The 27,699-nt window shown below is 39.2% G+C and overlaps 1 protein-coding gene across 1 annotated transcript in view; it reads left to right on the top strand.

Annotated features, from left to right (window-relative positions):
* LOC106963197 (RNA-binding motif, single-stranded-interacting protein 3-like) overlaps positions 1-27,699 on the top strand; it is a 162,319-nt gene that overhangs the window by 52,760 nt on the left and 81,860 nt on the right. The window contains exons 2-3 of the mRNA XM_015057977.1: positions 8,649-8,806; positions 25,085-25,143. Coding sequence (XP_014913463.1) covers positions 8,649-8,806; positions 25,085-25,143 — 217 coding nt within the window. The remainder of the gene's footprint in view (positions 1-8,648; positions 8,807-25,084; positions 25,144-27,699) is intronic.

The raw sequence follows: 27,699 nt of genomic DNA, 5'->3' as shown, positions 1-27,699 counted from the left end.
TGGGTTTTGTGAGCGGTGGAGAGGGGGGGGGGTGGGGGGGGGATGTTTACAACAGAATAAAAAATAAAAATAAAAATAAGAAGTGGGACTACAACCAGAATTATTTAAAACAGTAATTTTGAGGAATTCAGGGTTGTTGTTTTTTTGCTCATTTTAGTAGTGTATTCAGTTTGTTGAACATTACAAAAATATTTCAGCTAAACATTTAAATAGAGATCCCAAGCATGCACTAGGGAAATGTGCAAACTCCATGCAAAAAAAAAAAAAAAAAAGGAGCCCAGGTGAAGATTTTAACCCAGGACCTTCTTGCTTTAAGGCAATAGTACTATTAATGAAACGGCATGAAGGCCCGTATCGTTTAGCTGCTTTTCAAACTGAGAGACTCCAGTAATTCCTGAATAGCAGATGTTTGTAGCTCATACTTGGAGAACTGTAGCAAAGACCCTAAAAAGCATTTAGGGTTGGTGTGAGATTCATGTTGGCTTATGAAATACGAGGGATTATAGCTCTCGGTCAAACCGAAATAAAAGAGCGACTTCCCGCTCAGTGTCCCCGCTGGTCGACACTGTTTGTTGGAAACGCATAACCACATATCTTGAATTATTTTAAGAGCATGTTAATCTTCAGGTGTTAAAGGAGGCAACGTTCCGAGAGAGAGGTATGAATAAACAGTGTCGGTACGAAAGGCTGCTAGTTTTCATACCAAAAAAAAAAAAAAAAAGAACTTTGGTATGAAAAAGCAAAAGGAACAAAGTGAGCAATACTCCATAAAATATATGAGTTGTTTTTCACACAACTAAAAGTCATGGGCTGAATTTGAAGGCAGTGTTTCTGTATTATGACACATGGAAAGTGGAAGCTGTTGAAACAAAGCGAGAACAGAGAGCACATAAAAAGAGAAAATGGTTAGATGAAAGAGATCTTTAACAATTTTAACAGAGTGGGTAAACCTGTAGTTATACTTGTTTTAGTGTTTATCACCGTTAGCCAACCAGTGTGTTGTGTCAGACAGCCTGGTTGATTTCAGATACGTTACCCTGTACGTGTAAGGTTTGTTCTTTTCCAGCTTGTCCTTTCTCTCCCTCTTCTGCCTCTTATAACACTCTTAGACCTTCGATTTAACTCTGGCAGTTAATGGCTGTTAAATATATATACATCTTTTTTTTCTTTCTTTCTTCTCCTTATGCCCCCACATACAGAGAGCTAACAATCTCTTCTGCTAAGATGCATTTGGCTGTAGGATCAGCAGTGCTGCATTCCCAGGTGAATTGGGGATGATTTGCTATTCACTCCTCTGGCTATGCTTTACCAAGAGAGGGCCGTGGACACACACTGAACGAGTAAAGAAAGGACGACAAGCAGGTTTCCAGCGTCCCTTGCTCTTCTTTGAGCATTGAGATTCAGTCATGGCTTCTAAAGCACATGTTTTTTGAGCTAAAGGTTTAGAAGCAGCAATCCAGGATGGATGGGGGATTTGTGTTCCTTCCGTGCTTAAAGGCTGCTGCGAATGCAGCCGACCGCCGAGCAAACAGTTAGTTCTGGCAGTTTGGAAGGGATGCCTCTGGGAGCATGCTCGCCTCTAAGAGTCTTTGCAGAGACTTTGCCAGCATGAATTAATGGAGAATGAGTTGGGAGGCTTTTTTCCTCCATTTTTAAGAGACTGGGTGTAATTTTTTATTTTTATTTTTTTTTTTTACAGCAGTGTCTGACTTGGACTGAGGAGAAATGCACAGAACAGGAAACGCATATTAACACAGTAACAGACGCACGTGTGTGTGTGCGCCTGCCTGGCGACCTGAAATAGCGGTGTCATGACCGTGTGCAGGCTTGGGCAGGGTTGTGCTGGCTTACTGATGATATTGACAGTATGGCCTTGTCTGGCCCAGTTCCAGTGTTGAGTTAGATCCTCTGGCCTCCTATAAATCAGGCCCAATTACTACATTGGTGTGCAACCACCTCATTCAGCTCTGCCCTGCACTGCAGGGAAACACAGAGGAGGAAAATGATGTAAAAAAAAAAAAAAATGCTTTCATCCCACTTACTGAAACAACTGACTGTGATTTGTAAAGGTACTTATTGTTTACACCAGAATATGACATTTTCTTGTTTCTAACATCTTTTGAACAGATCAACAAATCATTCTAGAGTAAATTTAAAATGTTTATTTATCTTTCATCCTCTGGAATTTCTTTTTTTCACCTTTGTTTCTCTTTTTGTTTTGTTTTTTTCATTGATTGAAAACAAAAAAAAATTGTTTAAAAATTAACCAGGAACCTTAATAATGTTGTAACTTCCTGTTTTTAATGTTTTTGTTTTTTTTTTAACTCTGTTTGCAGCCCCTGTTTTAGATCATCTCCAAATATTCCAAATAACTTGCAATTAAAATGCAACATTTTATGACTGAATCATTCCTCGCCTTAAAGGTAGCTTTTCTAAAATCACATTTACACTAAATTCTACGTTCTGTTACACTAATCATATTCCCTAAAACTACACAGATTGACTAAAGCAAGTCTCTTATTGAAATGAGATTTAGCTACCCAATCAGAGTTGCATAAAAAAATGGCCTCTCGTGTGTGAATAACTGTGACCACACCTGCTTTGCGGCACCTGTTGGTAAGAGACATATACTGGGCAGCAACGAAACAATGTCCCTCATCTGTTAGGAACAAGACAAACTGGCAAGTTTAAAAATTTGAACTTGCTTGACAATGTCCAAATTGTGATGGCTAGGTGATTGGGTTAAAACCTGTCCAAACCTGCAGCTCAGGTGGGATATCTGCAGAGATCAATATCTATCAACAGAGGCCCAAGGAAGGAACAGTGGTGACCCAGTAATAGAGGTTATATCTACCATCAGCTCAGTGACGCAGGTAGAAAGAGAGAAAACTCCCTCTCAAATTGCTGGAAAATATAAATGCTGTTTTTACATAGAGAAAGCTCACAACATACAGCATTACAGTTAGGTATTTAAAGGACTACACAGCTGCAAGTCATCAAAGTGGCCATGCCAGCCACCGTCTATATTTAAGGGCACCAACAAGGCATACTATCCGAACTGGAGGAGTAGCCTATAGGAGGAAGTTGGAGATTTTCTATTTATCTGAAGCAGTTGTTACTTTGACATAAACCACTTTTCTAACTAACTATGCAAAGTTCATACATTTGTTCATGGAAACAATATTTGATTGTAACTGGGGGTTATTTTAGCTGGTTAATGCACACTACCCCACAAATAATCCATGAAGAGTTGGAGAAGCACAACAAGAAGTTTGAAGTGTTGAAAGGGCCTGCAGGTTCCACACATTTCAATTCAGTTGGGCAACAGTGGGGATGTACTGGACTAGCAAGTCAAATTACTACTAGTTAATGTCCTTGGCTTCTAAATGCATCTTTGGTCTAACACACCTGAACAAAATGTCTGAATGACCTCCTTGGCATGCATTCAATATTTCATTCAGATGTTCTTAAAGTAGCAGAACATTGCCCACCCCCCTCCCCCTGAAGTTTCAAATCCCTGCTTTAGATCTTAGGATATTAAACATCACTCAAGATGGTGCAACACTTTTTACATCTCTAGATGCCCTCAGCAGCAAGGAATCGGTTTAAGTAACAGCAGCATTCATCACTTTTAAGTACATCCAGCTGGATTCAGAGATGTTGCACTGGAGTCGGTTTGAAAATTTTTGTACATGCTGCATTTGTTCTTGCAGCTGTAAATATCTCTGCCTTTTGTCTAGGTGACGAACATTAGAGGGAGACAGCAGTAATGTTGGCTTTAAACTGCCCAACCTCCATCTCCACTCACACTATTTTCCTCATATTCTGCATGCATTGCATCAGCAAATGTTATCCTTATCCCCATCAAAAACTGTAAAGCCTCAAAATTGCATTGTAATTTTCTGCATTGTAGTATTTTGAGCCAAAAAAAAAAAGAAAATTCATATAGCAAGAAAAAAAAAAAAAAAGACTTAACGGGTGCAGAGCCATTCTGCATTAAAATTTTTTCCAAGTAAGCCCATAAACTGGTGTTAGATTTTTATTATGTGTTATGTTTTTTTACTTTTTCAAGATTAGGTCAAATAGGAGTCTGTTCTCAAGAGAACAGTAAATGTGCTTCATTTACACATTTTTGTGTGTGTGTTATTGATCTCTCACTGCACTTCCAGCTACATTCACCCACTTAAATTCACACATCAGTCAGTAAATTAAAGCCATCGTAGGATTCAGACTCTTGCTTAACAACACCGACATGTGGGGTGGGGAAGCTGAGATTTGACTCCAGTTGGCAGACGACTGCTTGCGTTCAGCCAGCAACGAGATTTTATTCTTGTATCCAAATGATTCGAAGCGCTATAAAACTGCATTGGCCATTGTAGCTGAGTTCGCCTCAGAAAGCTGGGGATGTAAAAAGTTTGGGAACAAAACAAAATATGCAAACTGTTAGAAATAAAATGGAATTTTTTTAAAATTGATTTATTTTATTAAGCATTAAAAATCTTTTTTTTTTTTTTTATATGATGGAACACATATTAGGTTCAGGCTGTTTTTAAATGACATTCCTGCTTTCAGTAACAAAAGAGGGCCACTAGCTCTGTTAAAGAAATGTGTGTTGTCCTTGTGTGGATGTGTGAATATACATTGCAACGCTGTGTGCCCTCAGCCTTTGCGACGCACGCTAGATTTATCACCCTCACTTAATACACTCATAAACATTCCCTGGCATGTCACACAGGCTGCGAACCCCCCTGCACGACTGGCTCGGTAAATTGGGCCTGTGTAAACCATTTTGCCTGTCTAAAATACAGTGCAGCAAATTGAAATCCCCAGTAAGTCTGCGTAGCGGCATGTCACAGCTGGGTAGGGAGGCGGCAGAATGGAGGTTTTCTCATTTACCACCTGGAGTTTTACCCCCCTAACCCCCCTACCCCCAAGTGTCATGACCAGCTTTTCTCCCGCTCTTCTCCGTTTCTCTTTTCAAGTCTTCCCATCAGGCTCTTTTTAACTTTCTGCTTCCCCTCCCTCCCACCACGACCCGACCTTCATCTCCCTCCCCGCCCCCCACCTCTTCGTGGAAATGTACTATAACTGCTGCGTTCAGTCCTCGTCACTCTGACATGAGTCCAGTATTTATTGTATATTTGGGAATCTTTTAGGCTGACAGGTTGAGGGCAAACTGCAGTCATTAAACTGTCCAGGAAGGGAAACAAGCTTGGTTATTAACCTCCAGGGTGGCAGCAGAGACGCCCGCAGACAAGTGATTTTTAAAATGGCTGAATTATTTGGCAATGACCTGTGTGCCCACTAAATTTCTCTTACGCCTTTACAACTGACTGCAGAAGGTTCCTCTAGCGTAAGCATATTAACTTGAAAAGTCTTTCTGGATCTTTTAAAACATAACATGAAAACAGAAGATGGCTATTGGTCACCATTCGTTTTCAGCCATTCAGAAACGTTCACTCTCTCGAGACCTTTGGCGCCCACCTTAGGCGCCCCATTCCTCATCCCAGAGCACTTCTCCAGCCTTTTTTCTTTTCCCCTTGGATAACCTCACTCTGTGCCTCTTCGCCCAGGACTGTAAGTAATGGGCTCATTTTGACCCTCCATGCCTCATTGTGTAAGATTTCAGCTTCTGACCTTAAAAAATGAAAGCAAATCGATAGGGTGGGACACATGAATTCCAAAGAGTAAAATTCAAGCCAAGCCTGGAGCCTAAGAGGAGGAAGAGAGCTGTGTGGATCACTGAAGAACTTCACAAAAGCCTGAATGAAAGGAAGGAACTTTTGCATTAACGCACAGCTCCTAGAGCAACTGTCTGTGTAGTGAGATGACATTTGCAACACTCTGTGAGTAAATTAGGCCACAGTGAATTTGGACAAAGCAAAATGAAGAGCTGAGAGTAGGGGAGACAAAGGTAAAAAAAAAAAAAAAAACCCTCAAAGTTGAGGCTTGAACTGCAGCTGTGAAAGTTCAAGGAACCCTAAGAAGGTGGAAATAACTCAATAGAGCATTCAAGGGATTGAAATTCCTGTGCACAGCTGCCAGAGCAAATGTTGCTTAATTTTGTTCTTTCTCCTTGTGGCTTGTGCAACTATGTCCAGAAGACAAGACAGAAGGCATTTAAGTGAAGATATAGTGTTGATTTTAAAATCTTGAACTTGTTTTAAGTCTTATGAGTAGCTGCGTTTTCATTGCAGATGTGGGCAAATCTTTGTCTATGCTCTGCTAATGTTGATAAAACGCAATTTCCCAATTGCAGTGTCATACACCTTTAATCAAAAGACCAGTTTATTTAACATCTTCACTGGTTTCTGCTTTCTATAAACACCTACTTATGCCAATAGTTGGTAATTAATTTGCTGAAATATTACGTACCTGCAGTTGTGTGCATTTTGCTTATCTTGGCCATTTTAGTTTATTTAAACATGTCATTAGGTAAGGATCCAAACATTTACATATCAAATTCTATCATGTAAATGAAGTACACCCACTGGCCACTTTATTAGGGACACATAGATGAATTGTTCAGCAAAAACTGTTTGTGTTGTTGTTTGCAATATGAGTTCATTCAGGGTTTTACACATTGGTCACAGCATTACTTCTTTCCGTTCCGTCATGACAACTTTTTTTTTTTACCTAAACGTAATGATCTCATTAACATCTTAGTCTGAAATGCCAGTGTTCAGTGCCTCAAGTACCTAAAGTGGTCAAAAAATTACACTGTCATGTCTTTCAATACAAAAATTCAGCATGCTGAGGTGAGTTGATCTTCATCAGGGCAGACAGAGCTACTATGCAGCTCATATGGCATCACATGACTTAATTATGGTGTTCTTTTTAGGAGATTTGAATAAACTTAATCACTGTAAATAATGTAGTGGTGGGGTATGTGTGTTGTCACTGTGAGTTACAGTAGGCTACAGAATTTTTGTACGTGTGAAAAATATCAAATGACGCATGCTAAGATGGATAATATGTAAAGAAAAGAAACTTACTTAGACCCAGATATCTTCATACGTTAGTGTGACGGGGCTATTAAATTGTCTTCTGTGCCGTTATCTTTAGATGATCTCAGATCACATGATTTGGATTTGAACTGGATAAAGTCTTGGTTTGTTACCGACATGTTCTATGTGGCTGTTTTTTGCACCTGTATCGAGAGAGAGCTCCTTCTGTGTTCTCACACTGCGTGTGTGTGTGTGTGTGTGTTCTTATCAGTCTATGATTGTATTCCAGCATACAGTGTGTGTACGTGTTAGCATGGCACAGAGAGTGGCTGCCCATCAGTTCCATTTAGCTCAGCGTGGTAATTGGCCATCCATTGATGGACGTGGCTCCCTCTTCACGCTCCAGGGACCCCGGCTTTTTGTCTGAGAAGTGGGAGTAGACACGCTGGCATGGCACACGCGCTTAAAATAGCGCATCAAATCAGCCATGCTCCAACAGTCGCTGTTAACGTGTGGTGCAAATCGGAGGGCTAATGGTGTGTGCGTGTGTGTTAAACTGAGTGTGTGTGTGTTTTCACAGCATGTTTTAAGGTTTTGAGGTCCTCCCCTGGGACGTTGAGGGTTAACCTGGTTAACTAGAGCTGTAGGTGGTATTTTGTTATGTCTTCCTCTCTTCCTGGACATCATCTTCTCTTCTGCTTCATCCATCAGTATCTTATTTTTTTATTTTATTTTTTTTTGCATTGCACATAGCCTTTTTCTTTTTCCATGTTTTTTCCCCATTCTTTTTGCCTCTCCCTCCTTTCTTACCCACTGGGCTTCAGCTCTCCCTCGCTGTCATTATGTGCAGTGTCCCTGCAATAGAGATATAAATGGTCTGTGAGCAGGGGGCCCTGACTCCTGTACCATAAATCTACACAAACAGAACAACAAGCAAATAAAAGGAGCCAGCGATGGAGGGGGGGGAAGTCGAGTAGGAAAAACAAAGGTGGAATCAAATTTTGAATAAGTTTTGCGAGCTGAGGATTACACTGAAAAAGACATTCATATGTAGATGGTTATAAAATATACTGGAGTGGATTATTGCATCAGGATCACACACTCTCGGAGGTGAAAATTGTTTCGCAGTGTAATGAAATTGGTTCTGGCAATTTCAGTAGAGAGCAGGATCTTGCCATCATTTAAAACTGTTTATAATCTGCTGGAAGCCATATGAAGTCTAATTTGTGAGAGCCTCCTCAGTGAACTGTTTACTTAAAACATAATGAAGTGGACTGGAAAACAAAAATCATATGCTGCATTCAAGATCTCGCCTGAAAGCCCTTTTTGGAACGCTGTTATTGTGGAAAGCAATTTTTTTTTTTTTTTTCCTGTTCCCGATTAAAGGGACGGTATTAAAATATGTATTTATTACGTGCTGCTGTGTTTTTATCTCTTAGCAACAGTGATTTAATCTCTTCTCTGTCTCACAGCTGCCCTAAAATGTCTCGTCTTTTAATTTGTAGTGCTTGCCGTTTCGTCAAAAGCTGTATTTTTTTTATTTTTTTTTATTGTTTCACACATTTTTAACTCCCTCGTGAAACATTGTTCCACCTCATCTTAGTGTCTTTAACTTTTTCCTCTTCTCACATAATAGTTTTACTGAAAATATATTGTATCAGTTTGTGCTAAATCATTGTTTTCTCCTTGTGTTTCTTCCAGCAGCCCTATGCTCCACCCCCTCATCCCATGGCTCCTCCCAGCCCCAGCACCAACAGCTGCAGCCAGGGAGGGGCGGAGCAGCTCAGTAAGACCAACCTGTACATTCGCGGTCTGCCGCCTGGAACCACCGACCAGGACCTTATCAAGCTCTGCCAACCGTAAGGACGTCAAACCTTAGTACCAAATTCACGTTTGCAAATGTAATGGGCTTCATGTTGGATAGCGCCTGCTCAAAAAAACCCCCAAAAATGTATGCCATCATTTCAGAAGGTGATGTCGCAGGTAGAGAGGTTCTGTTAAGGATTTTTTTTTTTCTACCAAAGATGTTGATCTCGGTCAATTAGGTTTGGACATAAAAATTCAGTACTACATTGGTTAATAAATTTCATTATATACTTAAAAATTCTTGACAGAAATATTTCATTGATTGGTGTGAAAAATCGGATCATTAGGTTAGGAACTGGTAGTTGCCTTTTCCTGCCCAGATGTCAGTCAGCCCAGAAGAGGTTAAAGATTTCCTCACAATATTTAATTGCTTAGGACTCTTATATTTGTACTCCATAGCATTTGTTCTCAGTTTGACTCGAGGCTTCGTCTCTATTGAGTGCCACTCTTTAACTTGTATAATTTTGCTACATTTATCGTGCTTTGCTTGGATTCAATTTAAAATGTGTTTACATCTTCAGTTCCATAGCTCTCCATTTAATACTGGGTCATGATTTTAATTACTTACTTTTTGGAAATAATTTCTAACCAGTCCTTTATTTCAGAAATAGTTTTTTTTTTTTTTTTTTCAGTGTATACATGTCTGCTTTTAATGCATGAAATAAATTACCAGTAGTCCTCGGTCTATACAAATGGTGTGATTAAACTAAGCAGTTCACCTCTTGAGCAGACTGCAGCATGAAAAAGGTCCATACCTTGCACGCACTATTAAGCTGCTACCAACTGAGTGCATTTTAAAGTTCCACACAAAGAAGTACTTAGAATGCTCAGACGAATGTTCTCGATAGAGAAGACGCACACAAACCTCCCTGCACACAGCTCAGTGAGGCCTAATAAAGCCTAGATTGGACCACATCCCCCAGGAATCACAGACCAAGCCCTCATCAAGCTGTAACACACAGTCACATGGGCCTTCCTTTTCCTCTTTCTCTCACACACACACCCCCACTCTCTCTCTCTCACACACACACACACACAAGCAGCTTTGTTCAGCTTTATTAAGTCCTTTTCGCTCCCAACATGGTGAAAACGAGGTCAAGATTATTAATGCAGACAAGGCCAGCAGATTGTGAAATGCAGGCTATGAGTGAATCTGTCTGGTTGCATAACCTTTTCTTGGCCATTTTTCCAGAAATGTCCTGGTCAAACGTGGCCAATTATTCAATGATGTTTTGGAGACGGGAACATGCCGTCCACTATATTGGGTAATTCTCCCGGTAGTCGTGTCATAAGTCATGCATTTATTCTTGAAACTCATCATCAAGATTCCATTAGGTTGAGAGGCGGCCCGATAGGATTTGGAAAAGCACTCAGCGTTTTGACATTGGATATCTCTGGTTTAGGCCTTTCTAAATGCATTCCGCCCCCCGTTGTACACAGTTGGGCAGTTTCAGTTTGATTTCTAATTCTATATGATCTTAAACATTTCGAGCACCACAGTTTGAAAGGTCAAAACACATCAGAGCTTATGCAAAATACTCTGGGATTGTGGATTTGCATTTTAATGTTTTTTTTTTTTTTTTCTCCATATTATGGAAAGCAAAAGGCTTTTGTCTTTTCCTGCATGGATTTGCCGTGCTGTCCTCTTGTGGCTGTCCTCCTGTTCAGCTGCTTCCTTGGTTTTTGCTCATCCTCTTGTCTTATATCGCCCATCTTTCCCTCTTTGAGCCCCCAAGGTTGCCCGAGGTTTGCTATGCTAGTGAAAATTCAATGCCACTGAAACTTTAATTAGCCAGACTGTGTTTCAGTGGCAGGCGGGTGGCAGCATTTTAGAAAAGGTCATTCAACTGTTCTGCAGAAACCAGCTCCCTGGGTTCCCTTCAGCTTTTTTTTTTTTTTTTTTTTTTTTCCAGAGCCCCTGGCACTTTTCAACACACAAAGCTCCTCCTCTCATGGCTCCCAACCCTGGCAGCTCTCCCAGGGAGACTGAATGTTAGACATAAACTCTCACTAAATATGGCAGCTTTATTTTAAGGATAAAGAAAATTATTTTAATCTTGTTAGCAGGCTTAGGTAATTTTCATAATCATAAGCAAGGGCTGGTAAGCTTGCTCAGACAATTTCTGTCATTATTTCTGTGATTTCTGGCTGCTCTGTCACACGCAAGCGCCGCTTGAGTCCTGGTTCACCTCTATATGGAAAGCGAAACCAACTGCTGCCAAACTGCTGCATTCTTGTCAAGAAGCCATATTGTAGCTGCTGCTGATTTGACGCCGCAAATTACAATAAAATAAAGTTGCCAAAATAATGGAAGATATTTTTCTGTTGCTGTGCTTGTAACCTTGCTCTGTGGAACTGAAATTTCATTGCCAAAATTCTGCTAAATTCACTTCAAGCAATCTTCACCACAGCTTTAACTTATCTCATATTTGTTCATAAAATTAAAAAGTGTATCAGAAATGGCAGATGTCTTATCTTCCATAGTTACGCATTTTCTTATTTATTTAGAGGCTGTGGACCTTTCAATTTAACTTTACACATTTGAAGACTGGCCACTGCTGTGAATGTCAAAAATAACAAATTTGTAGGTACTTGAGTTTGGGAAAATATGATATTTTTGAAAGTGTAAATGTGAATAAGCCCTGTAAACACGTTGAACAGAATTCTTTGCCTGTTTGACTTGAACCATTGACCCATGTTTGACCCGTCTTTTTCATCAATTTTGATAAATAGTAGTTTTTCTACATAAATACCCCTCAAATTTCAGTTTCTTAAAAAGTTAACATGGGAGTTTTCTACCAGATGCTCTACTAGGAAGTTTAAAGGCCATTGCTAAAGTTTTGAGTAGTTATTTAATGGAAATAAAAAAGAAAAAAACTGATAGAAAAATGTGCAAAAGTAAGAAAAAATAAACCTCCTTAAGAGAATTGTGAACACATTCAGTAGTTTGACAGATTCATATGGAGTGGTCTGCAGCTTTAGTTGGTGCCTCAAGAGCTACAAAGGTATTCAGGATGTGGGCTGGAACGATCACATTCCTTGGTCTAAGCCACTTCTAAACCAGAGACTACCTTACCTATGCCATGGAGCAAAAAGACTGAGCCATTGCTTATATAGTGTAACATTTTAAATGAAGGGCTGCACAGTGGCGCAGTTGGTAGAGCTGTTGCCTTGCAGCAAGAAGGTTCTGGGTTCCCGGCGTGGGTTTTCTCCGGGTACTCCGGTTTCCTCCCACAGTCCAAAAACATGACTGTCAGATTAATTGGCCTCTCCAAATTGCCCCTAGGTGTGAGTGTGTGTGTGTCTCTGTGTTGCCCTGCGACAGACTGGCGACCTGTCCAGGGTGACCCCGCCTCTTGCCCGGATTGTTAGCTGGAGATAGGCACCAGCAAACCCTCCCGACCCCACTGAGGGACGAGGGTGTAAAGAAAATGGATGGATGAATTTTAAATGAATTATCTAAAATAAATACACTTGTTCAGGGACATATCAGCGTGATGCATACAGGCACATTTAAATAATCAGTTGACCTTAAAAGATGAAGTAGCTCACATAATCTGCCGAAATATTTTTCAAAAATCATTTTAGATCAACTAATAAATGATGATGGATGAATTGTGTGGTTTTCTATGTTCGTTCAGAGCGTGATGGAGGCTAAAGGTGTTCTTTGTTTTTAATGTGCATGTCATTCCTTACAGTCTATTTTAGTTTTCTTTCATCAGTCATTACACCCTTGTAACTGAACCTTGCTTCAATGCAACAACAATTTGCCTATAAAAACATCTGGATGTGCCATTATGTTTTATTAATGCCAACATTTTTTTTAGAATCACTTTTCCTTTAATGTCTCTGTTGTCCATGGGAGTAAAATCAAACGCTAAAGAAAACCAGCCTTTCAACAGTGGTTAAGGTTACTTGCCGCAAGCTGTTAGATGAGTTATTAAATGAATTTGGGTGGGTACTTAATCTCTGCTTTATTCATCTGGCTGGATGAAGAGTTCTTCACCAACCATCAGCCTGATATATGGCTGCAGCAGGGAGGCCAAAGGAGTGGGGTGGGAATAGTTGGCTGAACACACAGTTCGTGAGAGGTCTTCCCACTTGCCTGCCTGGCTGGATGACTGGATGAATACAGGAAAGGAGAGGAAAAAAGCGGTGGCTAAAACAGCCACTTTTGTCTTTTTCTTTAGCCTCACCAGCTATGTTAAGGCACCGGGCCAACCCGTAAGTCCAACACCAACTGAGGGTTGCAGCCAACATATTCAACCCAACCATCAAACCCAGCACGCCCTTGAGTCGTTTGGTGTAAAGTAAACTTTCGAAGACCTTTCGTTGTTAGTGACCGGATCTAAGGCTGTGACCCCACCCCGGGACCCCATTAGGGTGGAGTCCTGCCCTGAAGGTCTAAATTAAGAACGATCATTAGAGCCGAGGCCAACATAGATAAAATACTTCAGATGTTTTTTGTTTTTTTTCCAACAATAAGGAGACTAAAATTGAAACCACCACAAAAACAAAGGACCAGAGTGGGTTGAATGGTCCACACTCCATCATTTCAATGCTTTTATTTTTCCTCACCCTCTCATCTTCCTCCTCCTCCACCACCCAACTCCCAGTCTGCTTCTCTTCAGCCATTTTCAGTCATGGCTGAGCCGCAGCTGTGCCCTCAGTGGAATTGGTTTCTGCATGCATGCACCGACTTGGTCACACAAATAGAACAAGCCAAATCAAGAGCTAATCACCACCAATTGTGCAAATAACCTTTCCCATGTGTCTGAGGGAGTTGTGGAGGGGCAGCTGGAGATTACGGCAGGAGGGGGCAGGAGGTGGGACTGGGAGGTTTGTTTAGTAGATTAGGTGGATTGCAAAAAGGTGACCCAGAGACCACCTGTTTTTATAAAAGGGAGACCCCAGCAGACACGGCAGCCAAATTAGGCCTAATCCTCCATCAAAGCTGGCCCATCCCATTCCCCTGGCTTTTCAGAAAGTGAAACCAGGGGTGAAAAAGTGACTAAAGATTATTCTAGTTTCAAAGATTCCCCAACACTAAACCCTTCAAATAGCTTGTAGCTTCCAAACCCGAAACTGTTTTTTACAAATAACCTTGCAATATTCTTAATATTCAATCATCCTCACTTTCATAAACGAAGCTGCCATGCAAGAAACGACTTCTCTACCTCCTGATTGTCTACAATTTATCTATTATAAAGCTCATCTTAAATGCTTACAACTCTCAAATATATTTTTCTTGCCAACACAGCCCTCTTAAAATGCCAAGAAATCCTTGTATTAGTCATTTAAAAAACTATTTACTATTTTGTTTGAAGGTTATTGATTTATGATTTTATTGTGATTAGTTTTAACAGATTTTTTTGGTATTTTATTTACAGCTGTGGATAATCTTATGGACATGCAACGATTTGCATGTCCATAAGATTTAAGTTTACAACTTTGTTGTGTGTTTTTGTCAGTGCAGCACGCATAGTGGGATTTCCAAACAATCTAGATTGCAACAAAATGTTTAATGTAGCTAATGTTAATCTGTAACTAAGCCACGTCTCCTTTCATTCATGACTTGAAAGGATTGTGTTGCTTAACTTTTTTTTAAAAGTCTATAAGAAAAAAATATTTGTGTGCTCAACTATTAATAGCTACATCCCCAAACATCAACTTTAGAGCAGGGATGAGAGCGCCAGATTATTCAGCCCTAGGCTGCTTTTTGAATTATTTATTCCCTATTACTGTAAACATGACACATGGACTGTTTGCCTATTTAGAGCCTGACGAGTATTCCCCTTTCACTTTTAGACTTTAGTTAACTTTACCGATTTTTTTTTTTTTTTTTTTTTTGTGTGGAATTGCTTCTTTTTCACTTCTGAGTAGTTTCTGAGATGGAACGTCCCCAAGGAAACAATGGCTTGCTGATATGGAAATCATTTCTTTACCCCTTTCGTTCTACCCACCTCCACCACAATGCTTTGCATTTTACATCAGTTCATCCACATAGAAGGAGACAGAGTTTTAAGCTGAAGCAGAAGTAGCATTAGAGTGCAGGATACAAAAAGACTGATTGACGTCGGGGACAAAGCCAGGAATTTTACGACCCTGTCTCGCTGTCCTCCCTTCCAACATTTTCTGTTGTTTTTTTTTTTTTTTTCTCCTCCATTTCTCCTCAGTGAATTTTCCTCTAACGTCATATCTAGAAAGCGAACGCAGCTCCATTGCAGATGAGATGTGTTCATTTGTGCGTATCAGACAGCAGTACATGTTGTGCAGCTTTGACAGGTTGGACATTTCTGAACAAACAGAGGCAATTCTATAAAGCTGGCTCTGAAAACAACCAGCTTTGTGTGTAAAGAGGAAGAGTGCTAGAGAGATTTTAGATGCCTACATCGTTTTGGCTTTTCTTGATGAAGACTCTCGGATTACACATTTCCCAGTAATGCTGTAAAGATGATCATCCAGAATCTATATTCCACTGCATGTTCTGCATTGTCTTTTTTTACTATTATCTGTTCAGTTCAGTCAATCAACCTCGTACCAGATGCATTTACTTAACTACAAACTAAGCTTTAAAATTTGAAAGAAAGTGGATTTAAGTGACTCTGGACTTGATATGGTCATCTGTGGTGAACAGGCTGATCTGAGTAGATCAGAAACTTCAGATCACCTGGGAATTTTTCACACAACCACGTTTGCTTTACATGGAATGGTCTGGAAATATCAAGTGAGTTTTGTGTGGTTCTGTGAGGCCGGAGAAGAATGGGCAAACTGGTAGGAGGTCTTAGTGAGGTTCAGCATCTGAAATGCCCAGTAGTTACAACCAAGTTGTGTGGAGTTTCATCTCTGAACTCGGAATACATTGAACCCTAAAGCAGATGGTTTAAACCGCACTTTGTCCAACTCCTGTCACTCTCGCCAAGGACGGAAAACAGACTACAATTTGCACAGGCTTAATATTTCTGATCAATAGAAGATTGGAAAAATGTCACAAAGTCTGATTAATCTGTATTTCAGTTGCAACGTTTGCATTGTTGGGTCAGAATTTAGTGACCTGAAGGGATGAAGGCGTCCTCCTTCTATCACTTTAGACTGGTGGTGATGTAAATGTGTTTGGCACAATGCAAGTAGCAACACGTCCTTCATATAGAACTATATTAGTGTCAGGAGTGTAGTGATTCAGATGGTTCACAATATTTAGTTTGCAAAAGTCAACATGAGATTTGTTCTTTTTGGGAAGAGCAAAAGAGATCTGAAAGATCTCCCATCAAGTCTCATCGAGAAATCGGATCAAATGAATTCAGGTAGGAATGTGACGGACTACATTTAGAACTAATAACGTGTACAAAAGGTAATTCTACATATTCACAAATCTGTGACTTGTCAAAAGATGTAAAATTCTAATTGAAATCATTTTTAAATAAATAATTTATTAAAATCTGGCAGGAAGTTAACAGTGGAAGAAAAAGATGAACCATCAATGAAACTATTTTATCAACTTGACAGACTAAATTATAGGAAACTTAATCCAAAAAAAGAAGAAAGAAAGAAAGAAAAGAATTGTGTGATTAAGAAGCTTTCCTGGTGGGGAAAAAAATATGAAAATTATTATAAATTTATTTAAACTTTTCCACAGTGAATTGTGACCACATGGTTAAGAAAATAAGTCATTTGCCTTTTCAAGTGCCTGAATCACTGCAGCTACAGAATATTGCTCATTGCAGAACAGTTCCTCTTTTCTAGGATTCAGGACATTTTCAATGTTTTTTAATTAACTTGTCATCCACCTCTAACTCTGCAGGTGAAATATTTTTTTCCGTAGAATGGAAGCGCATTAGTAGAGAAGGGAGGGGGAAAAAAAAGAAGAAAAGACTGAAATGAGACTCTTTGATGACTGGAAATAACCACAGTGTGTGTGAAACCAGAGCCAACTTTAACAGATGGGTTTGATGATGCACACCGGCCAAGATACTGTAGCTGCACAGTTATGTAGAAGATGAATGGACCTTGGACAGTGCATTGATTTTTATTTTTTTCAATTTTCTGTTTTTTGTTTAGCAAAATATCTCTTGGTGATTCACCAGTTTTTCCTTTTTTATCTGGGGTATTTCCATTTATGGAGGCAAATGAAGGCCAAATTAACGTCCACCAAAACTGCATTATTAACTTTCCACCCCGGTAGTCGCCTCGTTTGTGTCTTTGAGCAGTTTAAGACGCGAGAGCAAACATTTGTCAGTTTACAACAAACCCACCAGTCTCTAAACTCTTCCAGCTGCGCATTCATTTGAAATCTTGGATCACCGCAGCCATTTTACTGATGTTACAAAAAAATACATCTTCGACTTCAAACTTCAAATGTGCAAATCAACTACAGCAGTAAATGTTTTATTAGACTGTTTATTTCAAATTAGCTTTCAAGAATCAGATGTTGGGGGGTGATTTTAAAATTGAATATCAAACCGATACATCTCGTGTTGTTTTGGTAATAAAGGTCACACAAAGGGCCTTTCCGCACCAGATTAGGACCACCTTGCAAGCTCCAGGATCTCCACATCTGTTGGAACATGCCGGATCTTAAAAATAAGTAAACAAAATGAAAACCTGGTAAAGGCAAGGATGATCCGATTATGGTCTTGGTCCCACCACCATGAGTACATGGCATCTACACTTTGCATCAGTTTTAAGAGCATCAGTTGTTAAATGCTGATACTGGATTAGATCTTTTAGCGTGTGGAACAAGTAGCCCATAGCAGCCGTGATGCCAATAGAATTACAATAAATTACTTGGACAGCTCCCAGTAATTAGGTTGCAGCCTTGGTGCCTCTCTTTTAGGTTCTCTAATGAACAGTCAACACTGCATGCGCTTCCCACCCAGCACCAAGATACGCCACCATGATAAGCCACCGGCACCACCACGGCATCAACGTTTTGTTCACGTTTGCAGCAGTCTATAAACTCGTGGAAACGAAACCCTAACCTCTAACATCTTCGGACTACACGAAACCTCCAATACTCCGCAGAAAACGCCTATATTCTGACTGATTTTTAATCCCCTGTTGCTGTCAGTTTGTTCTGAAGGAGTTCTCTATTCCTGAAAGACTTTGACAAAAGTCTGTCAATAATAGTGATTAAAAAATATATATTTGGATATATATATATATATATATATATATATATATATATATATATATATATATATACACAAAGTTATATATATATAACTAGGTAATTCAGGACGGAGGTTGATGTGTTGAGGTGGATTTAGGTTGAATTTCATCTTTTTAAAGTGTCATGTTAATAAAAATATTTATCCGAAGTTGCAGATTAGCTACATCCACCAGTTACTGAAAACTCTTAGGACTATATTTCTACTTGATTTTTCTTTACAATGGGTCTTGATTTATTTTTTTTTCTCAGGCACAAAAAAAAGCAACACAATTTTTTTTTTTTTTTTTTTGCATTACATTACAGCATGTAATGTTTGATTAGAAGAATGGGTCTGTACGTGTGTGTGTGTGTGTGTGTGTGTGTATTCATCTATTTCTTGGTTATATTGTTTGTTTGTTTGGCACAGTCTCCCTTCCATTTCTTCCATCCGTCTTCAGATGAGGAAGTTTAAAGTGTTTTTTAATCTTTTCTTCCCTTTGTTCTCCATGTGTGTTTGCAGCTGTCACATCTGTTTTTTGGGCGAGCATAGAAAAAGAAAGATAGTATAAAACTGGAGATAATCTGAAGTGTTTCTTTTTTTTTGCACTAAATTAATTCTTCACCGAATGTTGCATCTGATTTTGAAATAAACAAGTAAATGCATTTATCATTTAACACTTCATTTATTTTTTACGCAGAGTTAATAAGAAAACAAAACAAAAAATAACATGTGGAACATTTTCATTCTTATTTCACATTATATCTGAGAGCAGTTGCATGGTGTACACTTTCTGGTGATATGAAGCTGCTGAGCAGCTTGGAGTTCCTCCTCAGCCTAAAACAAATCGTTTTCTGGGGCTTTGCTCATTTTGCAAACTTCAAGTTCTGACAGTTTCTTATGATATTTAAAAAAAACAACAACAAAAAAATAAAAAGGTATATTAGGATCTTTCCCTGCTCCGCAGCACTAACATAATCACTACACCTTTTTTAATAACGGAGCATGTTTTAAGCTTATGAAATCCCACAGGGTTGGATGTGCTGTGCTGAACAAACATTAAATCTGGCTGGTTAGAGTCATCCCCATCCATATGAAAATAACAAATACTCAGTGGATATAGTGTAGTTTTATTATTTTTTTGCTTATTGCCACGTTATAGCAACAAACTTTCATGAATTTTATGTGCTAGACAAACACAAAACACCATATAACTAAGAAGCTGTTGGGAATGGATGCATGGTTTTACATATTTTTTCAAAGACATAAATCTGAAAAGTGTGACAGGAGTATGTATTCAACATACCTTCACTTTACCTCTTATTAAAATCTAGTGTCTCCAAATGCATTCAGAAGTCGCCGAGAAGATGATCAAGGAAAGAACTTTAACACCCCTAATTTAGATCAAATCATCTGTTGAAATGGCCCAGTCAAAGTCTAAATACAAGTCTAAATACAAGACTTTGACTTGTAAATACAAATTTTATTTGTATTTATTTGTATTGGGGGCTAAATACAAATTTAGCCCCCCAGGCTAAATTTGTATTTAGCCTGGGGGGGCTAAATACAAATGCCCCGTATATTTTTTGTACTTTAGAAGTTTCTCAAACACAAATGTATGTCGAATTCGAGTGAAACCCTACTTTGTAGTTTGTTGTGGCGAGGTAACAAAATATGAAAACATTTAAGAGTTACGAGTGTTAAAGATACGCCGTGTCTCATTGCAGTTATATTAACCTAATTACCTGCATCTTAGACTCTCGTCTTCATCTGCAGGCATAGATGAACTGCAATATGTAAATGTAGTTTTAGTCTTATTTATAAAAAAAAAAAAAAAAACACCCTCTCACCTCCCCGGACTTTCTTATGAAAACCGTGTTGAGTAATTACGCAAAGATGTAGCCACAGGCCTTTGGCGATGCTGACTAGAGCGTTCGGGCAAAGTGTGTGCAGAGCACCTGGGTGGTCCTTCCATCGTTCTGCTCTGTGCTTTGCTGCGTACCAGCAGCACCACAGTGACGTGTTGCTCCGCTCCAGCCTGGTTTCTCTCACTGCCCACATGCAGCTAAGACCCACTTCAGCTTCCCAGCCCCAACGATAGAAATGGAAAACGCCTGGATCCTTTTATCCACCGAGAGAGTGAGAAAAGAAGGAAATGCAGTTCCGGGATTGTCGCTCACGCACTTGCAGCTGCTCTCCTTTTTAGAAGTGAAGCTGAGCTCGATTTTCATCACATCTCAGTGCCCAGACAGCTGTCGTATGAATGACATGTTTTACATCCAACACAATTTGTAGGTTTTCATCAGCTTAAAATAGCTCATAAAGCCTCTGTTTATTTTTTTTTATAAATTTCACCTCTGGCACTATGTCGGGTTGATATGAAATTGCATCAGAACTATTCCTATGGGATTCCTACACAGAGGAAGAGGGAGGACAAAAGCAAAGAAATTACAAAAAGAGAGAGAGAGGGATGTAGAAGTGGGTAGAGAGAAAAACGGAAAGAAAAAAAGAGGAGATTTGTAGGGAGAGAAAGGGCAGTGGGCCAGCAGAGTCAGAGATAAGAGGCTGCAAGAGTGATTGAAATAGGATTAGTGGAGACAGGCTCTGAATCCTGGCCACAGCATCAGTGTTAAACCTGCGCTTCACAGGGACTCCCTCTGTCACATCAAAGCCACCCCAGGCCTGGCTGGCAGAGAGGCGAAGGAGCCTCCAGCAGGGTCGTTCACATCTACACACGCATCTCATATATGATCACCTCGTCCGTCCATATCCAGCATGTCTCCTTCAGCTGGCTGGAGCAAGCTCCTTGCTGCTAGGCCTTTTCATCTCCCTGCAGCATCTTTGTGGTGTTTTTTTTTTTTTTTTTTTTTTTGATGGGGACAGAAGATAGTGTGCATTGATGAGCCATCTTTAACATTTAATGAGGCTAGCAGTGATGAGTTGGCATCAACAAGCTACTGTCTCCTGCTTCTGCAGGGTCCAAACAAAGTTTTAATGAGAACTTTTCCCCCGATTTATGCCAAAAGCACAGCGCTTTTTAACTACTTCCCAGACTGAAAGCACACATTTCTCTAAAGTGTACAGTGAGAATATACCTGCGTGTGAAGCAAAAAAAAAAAAAAAATAGTTTGCATCAGTACACCAGACTATCAATGAATTGCTGATTGGATTGTTATATTTTGGACACAGACTGTTTTTCGCTCTTTGCACTGCAGTTTGTGTGTCGGCATTTCATAACATTTAGTTTTGCTTTGCCTACGAAGACATTGATGGTATTTCTTGGCTCCATATATATCAAATTAATTTGGTGATTTCCTGTGATTTGAATCCAGATGAGAGCCAATTCTTACCTGTGCTACACTTTATTGAAAGCTCTTGATTAATGATTAATGCACATATTTTGTCTGTAAACTAGGGTTTCCTTTCTGACCTAATGCAGGTTTAAAATAAGTTTTTAAAAGTTGTCTATTACCTGTGATGTGAAACCCAATCACTTTGGCTTCACATTACTATGTGAAACTGTTTCCCATCATGTTTCTCATCATTTGCTAATCTGGCTTATCTTGTCATTTTCACAAGTGAAAATAATTTACTCTTATAGAAAATATGAATATTTCATTTTATTTCTTCAGTCATAGAGCACATTTAAAACTGAGCTACATGTCCAGGAAAAAAAAAAAAAGTCTAGCACAGTATTAGGAGCTAATAAACAATAACTGTACAGAAATCAGCTACAATGGGAATCTGTTGCAGAGCTTGGTTGTGTCTGAATGGGACCCGTTTCTTTGTAGCCTGAACCTAGTCATCAGCTAAAGTTGCTAAAAAGAAAACAAAATTGTTTATGAAATTGGAAGAATATCAATGAAATATTATCTTTTTTTCAGATTTTAGGAGCTGAAACAGTTGCATCTCTAGACAAGACATCTGTAACCCCTTGGTCAGAAGGTCACTCCCCCAGCCAAGTCGGCCTCCATGGTGACCAGCTGTTGTCGGGTTGTGGTACTTGCTAGGACGTTTATTATTGTCCGGTTTTAAATCAAATATGCATGACGGCATCAACATGTAGATTTCAAAGCGTGGAAGGATTCTAGCAGTCAGTCTTCTAGTGCATCGAGCCTGATTCAGAGATAAACAAGCCAATAGCAATGCCATCAAAGGTGTTTTATCCATTAAAAAAAAAAACACATTCTTTTATTGTTTGTTTAAAATCTTCTTAGGCAGGTTTGTAGTATTTAATTTGTCGATGATGTGTGCGACATGTTAACCATAGTCTTTACTTGTAACAGTTTCTCAGTTGCGTCTCAGAAAGAGTCTGACTCCCAGCAGTCACTACTCAAGCCCTGATTGTTCTCTAATCAAATGAACACTCCTTGCTCTGTGTTCATTCTGTGTACTTATGCTTGAGAGTATCTCAGTATGATCAAATACTGCACCTTGGGCCTTTTTCTGTTGAAGTAGATTATGGATCCCTATAGCTAAAATGGCCTATTTTATCTGCCGAGGGGAGACAATGCGCTGATTGGTGAGTACTCATTGTGTATGCGTGCGAGTTTATCCCTGTATCGGCGCGTGTACATGCGTGAGCTGGTAGTTTTCCTCTCGGAGCTCATCAGTTCATATCCACCACCCATCCTACCGCAGCATGCAGTAAATAGAGTCTCTGGCACTCGTTGAGAAATGGCACAATTATCCCCTGCTGGTGAAATATGGGCCGGGATGCACCACTGCGTCTTCCCTACAGAATGTGTGTGTGTGTGTGTGTGCGCGTGGGTGTGTGTGTGTGTGTGTGTGTGTGTGTGTGTGCGTGAAGAGCCTGCACTTTCTCTCTTCATTCATTGTGATGTGCATTCAACACACAAAGAACTGCTCGACTCTCACGCCAAATGCGCAAGTGTAATTGTATAAACAGCTGCACAGACACACACGCACACACACACAGACGCGCAATGCTCATAATCTGAAGGATGTATATTTGTGTGCACAAAAGAAGTTCAGGCACACACTTTCTTTTCACACTCCAAACAATGCAGCATGTTGCACTTTTGAGATGACACAGGAAAATACAATAACTGTCATTTGATTCATGTTTCAAAATTTTTGTTGCACACAGAGATCTGGGATAAATATTTATGGGTCTAGAGCTAGTTAAATTTTGAAATACCCCCCCCCCTCTCCCTTTATTTGATCTTTAGCAAAAGTAAATGTTATTTTATAGCATTTCAGAGTAAGGAAAAGGGACGCCATGCAAACCTTTCCACACATTAAGAGAGCTCTCATGGTTTCTACTAGACCTTAATTAGCTTGTCAGGTCTCTGACTTGTTCACATTTATCCTCAGGAAAGGTCAGCTGATGCAAATCTTTTAAGCTTTGGAGATTCGCTTACACATCAAACCTTCACCCAACAATTGGTGGCCAAAGACTCCTTTAAGCAGATTAATACTGTAAGTTACGCTAAGAAAATGATTAAATTCAGTTGTTTTTAGATTAACTTTGGACGCTTGTGGAATCTAATTTGGAAACTGAAACTTTCAGGGCCATTAAAACGCCTTGCGAAAGTTTTCACACCCGTGAGCTTTTTCACTTTTTGTCATCAAAGTACTGAGATGTTGTGGCCTTTTTTTTCCCCAATTCTTGTAAATCATAAGAATTGATTGTTCTTTAGACACTCAAGAATATAACTAAGCTACTTTGGTATACAATTCATTGTTTGAAAATATTGTGAACAATTTGGCAACTTCTAGACGATTCCCAATCACAGAAGTTAAGATCACACCATGCTTTGGATGACGGAAGATTTTAAAATGCCTTTTTACCACGTTTTCAACTTTTTGGTAACCGATTAAGTGAACTTTTTACTTTGCCTGAATTCTAAGAAATAGTTGGTGAATGTTGGTCTATATTTTTAAAATAAATTGTCATATATAATTTCCAAAAGATCAAGTTGGAATCCATGTAGAAACAAACCACCTGTCACTGTTGGAACATTTTTGTTTTTGAGCATAAAAGCTGCGACATGTTTCTGAAGTTATACTGCAATCAAAAAGTCTGTAAAACGTGGCCTACATACATATCCAGTTCTCTCTTAGTATTTTGTTGAACCACCATTATTTAACCACCTTATACTTTAAATTTCACACAAATACGTTACATTTACGAAATACTTTTCCGGGCCCCAGTGTGAAGACGGCTGGATACAAATTCCTGCGAAAAAAAATGTTTGCATCATTTTCCTCCCACTTCAACAAATCTGCTGTGGTTGCAACATGATGCAATTTGAAGAAGGTCACAAGCTCTTAACCTCTGTTGCATTCTGGTTGGCTGTTCGCACTCTCTCAAGCAGTCACAAGTGGCGTTCACTGGGAGTGAACAGACAGGATTTTACTGAAGGTAATATTTGATTTTAAAAAGTAAAATTATGACGAGCTTTGGCCTTGAGTGTTGTCCTAATCTAATTTAGGAGCTTTCTTCAAATAATAAATCAGTTCTTACAGATCCAACATTTGGAGTCCAACAATTTTGCACATCACCCAGAGCTCGACTCATGTCGGTGTTTGAAGTTGCTTACTGGACATCTACTTTTTTCTCTTTGCTTTCCTCCGTGGTTGTCGAGGTTTGCTGTCCGATCCAGCAGACTGTTTGCCTGACCTCAAAAATACAAATTGGAAACAATTTAACTTTAAGCAGTCGGAAACCTTAAAATAACACTTACAATTCCCCTTTCGTTTGCTCTGTTGCTCGACGTGTTTTACAGCTTTATTATTTAAAGGACATTAGTCGGGATTAAATTTACTCTATACACTATGCAAACACAAAAAAAGGCCATTTGCAGCATTTGTGTTCTGTCAGACCTTTTGAAATTGTCCGATGGCTCTCTAAAATGTCAGAGGCTTGCTCAGTCATTTGAAGTCGGTCACACACATAATGTTATTAACCTCGAGTGATTTCTCTTTCCAATGGCTTTTGACGTTTGTACGGCTCTGAAAATTGCTTGTTGCACTTAAATGGCAGATAATATGAAAAATAAGACATGACTGTGACCACAGGTTGATGATCTGAATAAACTGCTCCAACATTTCAGTGTCATGGGGTTTAGTAAGCTGACCACTCTCTCTCTGTCTCTACAGGTATGGAAAAATAGTGTCAACCAAGGCCATTCTCGATAAGAACACTAACCAGTGCAAAGGTAAGTTCTTATTTTCTTTGTTTCATTGAGTATGCCATCAGTCTTTAGGGAGCAATATGTGCCTGTGTATAGATTGAAATTGAGCCAAGGAGTCTGCAAGCTGTAACTCAGTGATTTAGGGAGCCGCTGACTTACCACTGCAGGAAGAATTCATGGAAACCACCTTATCTTGGTTGATGCTACGCTGCTTCACAGGCAGCAGTGGCCCCAGGCCCTCCATTTGTACTTTTTTATTTCATGTGTTTTTTTTTTTTGTTTTTTTTTTTGTTTTTTTCTTTTCCATTTTTAAAATAACTGGATATACTTTCTTGAGTAATTTGAGCGCTAACAGGCTGGATGGGACTAGATAAACCTCGGTTAATATTTCTGTCACCCCCATCTTCTCAGTGCCTATGCTATAGGCTGTGCAAGGCTGCAGATAATGCAGTTTACATGTTTTTAGGCAGTCACTTGTTAATGATAAAGATCAGCAAAGATTTAAGCGGAAAAGCTGTAAAATAGTGGGAATTAAAGGAATGAGGAAAAGAAAAATAGCGCGGCGCTCGCCTTAAGGTGTCTGGCAGCACTGTTAAAGAGCTATTGAAGTTTCGTCAATACTTTTAATTGCTTTTTGTGGTTTCCCAGTCTCTGAAGCATGGCCTTTCAAGGTGATGCTGTCTTCTTTGCCGTACAGCACATTTGACGTTATCCCACCAGGCAATTCACAGGGTCAAAACTCCGGTATTTAGTGGATAAAATATAGTTTGATTATCTTGACAGGTCCTGCTCGACAATAAAGACAACACAATGAATGCCTGCTGGCAGGAAAGTTCTGTGTGTAGAATTCAGATTGAAGGGGATTATTGTAAAGTGTGGCGCTATAAAACAAGGTGACAAACCGCTTTGAAGGTCTGCGTCCGAAAAACTGAAGAAATGAAATGTTTACAACTCTCCGTGCCCTCCTAACCGGAGTTATGCACAGCACACAGTACAAAAAAAAAAAAAAAAAGAAATTCAAACTAGTTTAGTACTTTGTTGTGTGGGATACAACAGTTGCCATAACTCACCCTCCTGGTATGCAACACTACTGAGATGCCAAGAGGCAAACATAAGCAAGCATATTTTATGAGTGGAAAGAGGGCGGCGGATCGACACGAGACTTGTAGGAAGAGTACAAAAACTAATGTGAGATGAAGGATTTGGCAAGCATGAAAGGAAAATCTCAATTCTTAAATTGAAAAACAATTCCATGTAATGGAAAACTTCCCAAAAAATATCATTCAAGGTCAAGTTTTTTTTTAGTCAGGAGGAAGAAGACAAAGTTAAATAACTGTCCTAGTAGCAAAAGAGAATTTAAACGGTTAGCAATGCAGTCCTTGGCAGTGAGTCGCGGTTAGGATCAGATGCGCTACTGGGAGGACAATCTGAATTATGTCCATTGTATTTTTTTTTCCCATTTCCATCTTTGTGTCTATTTCTTACTTGCTTGTATTGTTTCCTTTTACAGAAATATGTCAATGTCAAAGTAAATGCTTGTTTGAAGGAAAGTTTTTCAGTTAATATTTTTGAAACAAAAGTAAATTTTCAGATCATCCTGATCTGCTGCTGTTTAGTGTTAACTAACCACCATCAGACAGTGTGATCTCTTTCCTCTGTCACTTCTGTCTTGTGTGTTTTTGCAGTTCAAGTGAATGAGTTTTGCCTTTACAATTAAAAATTCACACAAGCTCCTCTTAAAGAAGGAACATTTTACGTACTTATTTTTACACGCAACATTGGCAGTACTACCAGGGCAGGTCTTGGCAGAGCCACAACACACGTTTTATGTAGTTGCTGTGGGAAAATTTGCTATTCTCCCCAATTTTCTGAATTTTTACTTTTTCTTTTTATGTCTTGATGCTCAGGATTTCTTACCTCATTAGTCACATTATTAGTAACTCAGTATTCAGTGTATGTTTTGCTGAACACACACTAACCTTTTAACTCTTTTTAACAGTCGTCCATGCACACAGAATGTTGTGAACAATTTTGTCACTTTTAGGGTCTGATAAACTTGAGTAAGAATGCCATTTTTTTTTCTTTGATATAAGCTAAGATGTTTCAAATAAGTATATAAAACATCACCTAATCTAAACATGAAAGCAACATCTATTACTTGCAAGTATAAAAAAATAAATATTTTTTCATTAGTATTGCAGCTAATACTTAAAGAGATATTTATTTCCTGTTACTTTGACTTGGATGCATATGTATAAATATGGCAAATGAGAGAGCACAGATATGTGTGCATTTGTCACACATCTTACATTTTTATGAAATTGTTTTATTCAGTAAAATATCCCCCGCACCTTACATAAGTCTGAACCGCAAAAAATGGAGAAAAGATGCATGCTTTCATATTGCTTATGCCAAATTTTTGACCTACCAGCTGAGTATAAAGGCTGAAACTTCAAGAAATATGTTTTCAAGACGTTATTGTCCAATTTTGGTTAAACTGTATGAATCGTATCCTCTAACTCCTGTTCTTGGTTGATATAAGTCGCACGCTTTGTGGTCCGCTTCAACATTTTGACCTGC

This window comes from Poecilia latipinna, unplaced genomic scaffold (assembly GCF_001443285.1).
Source record: "Poecilia latipinna isolate Pla-1442-1.1 unplaced genomic scaffold, P_latipinna-1.0 Scaffold1504, whole genome shotgun sequence".
Lineage (NCBI taxonomy): Eukaryota > Metazoa > Chordata > Actinopteri > Cyprinodontiformes > Poeciliidae > Poecilia > Poecilia latipinna.
Note: the sequence above shows the minus strand (reverse complement) of the source record. Positions and strands in the feature narration are given on the sequence as shown.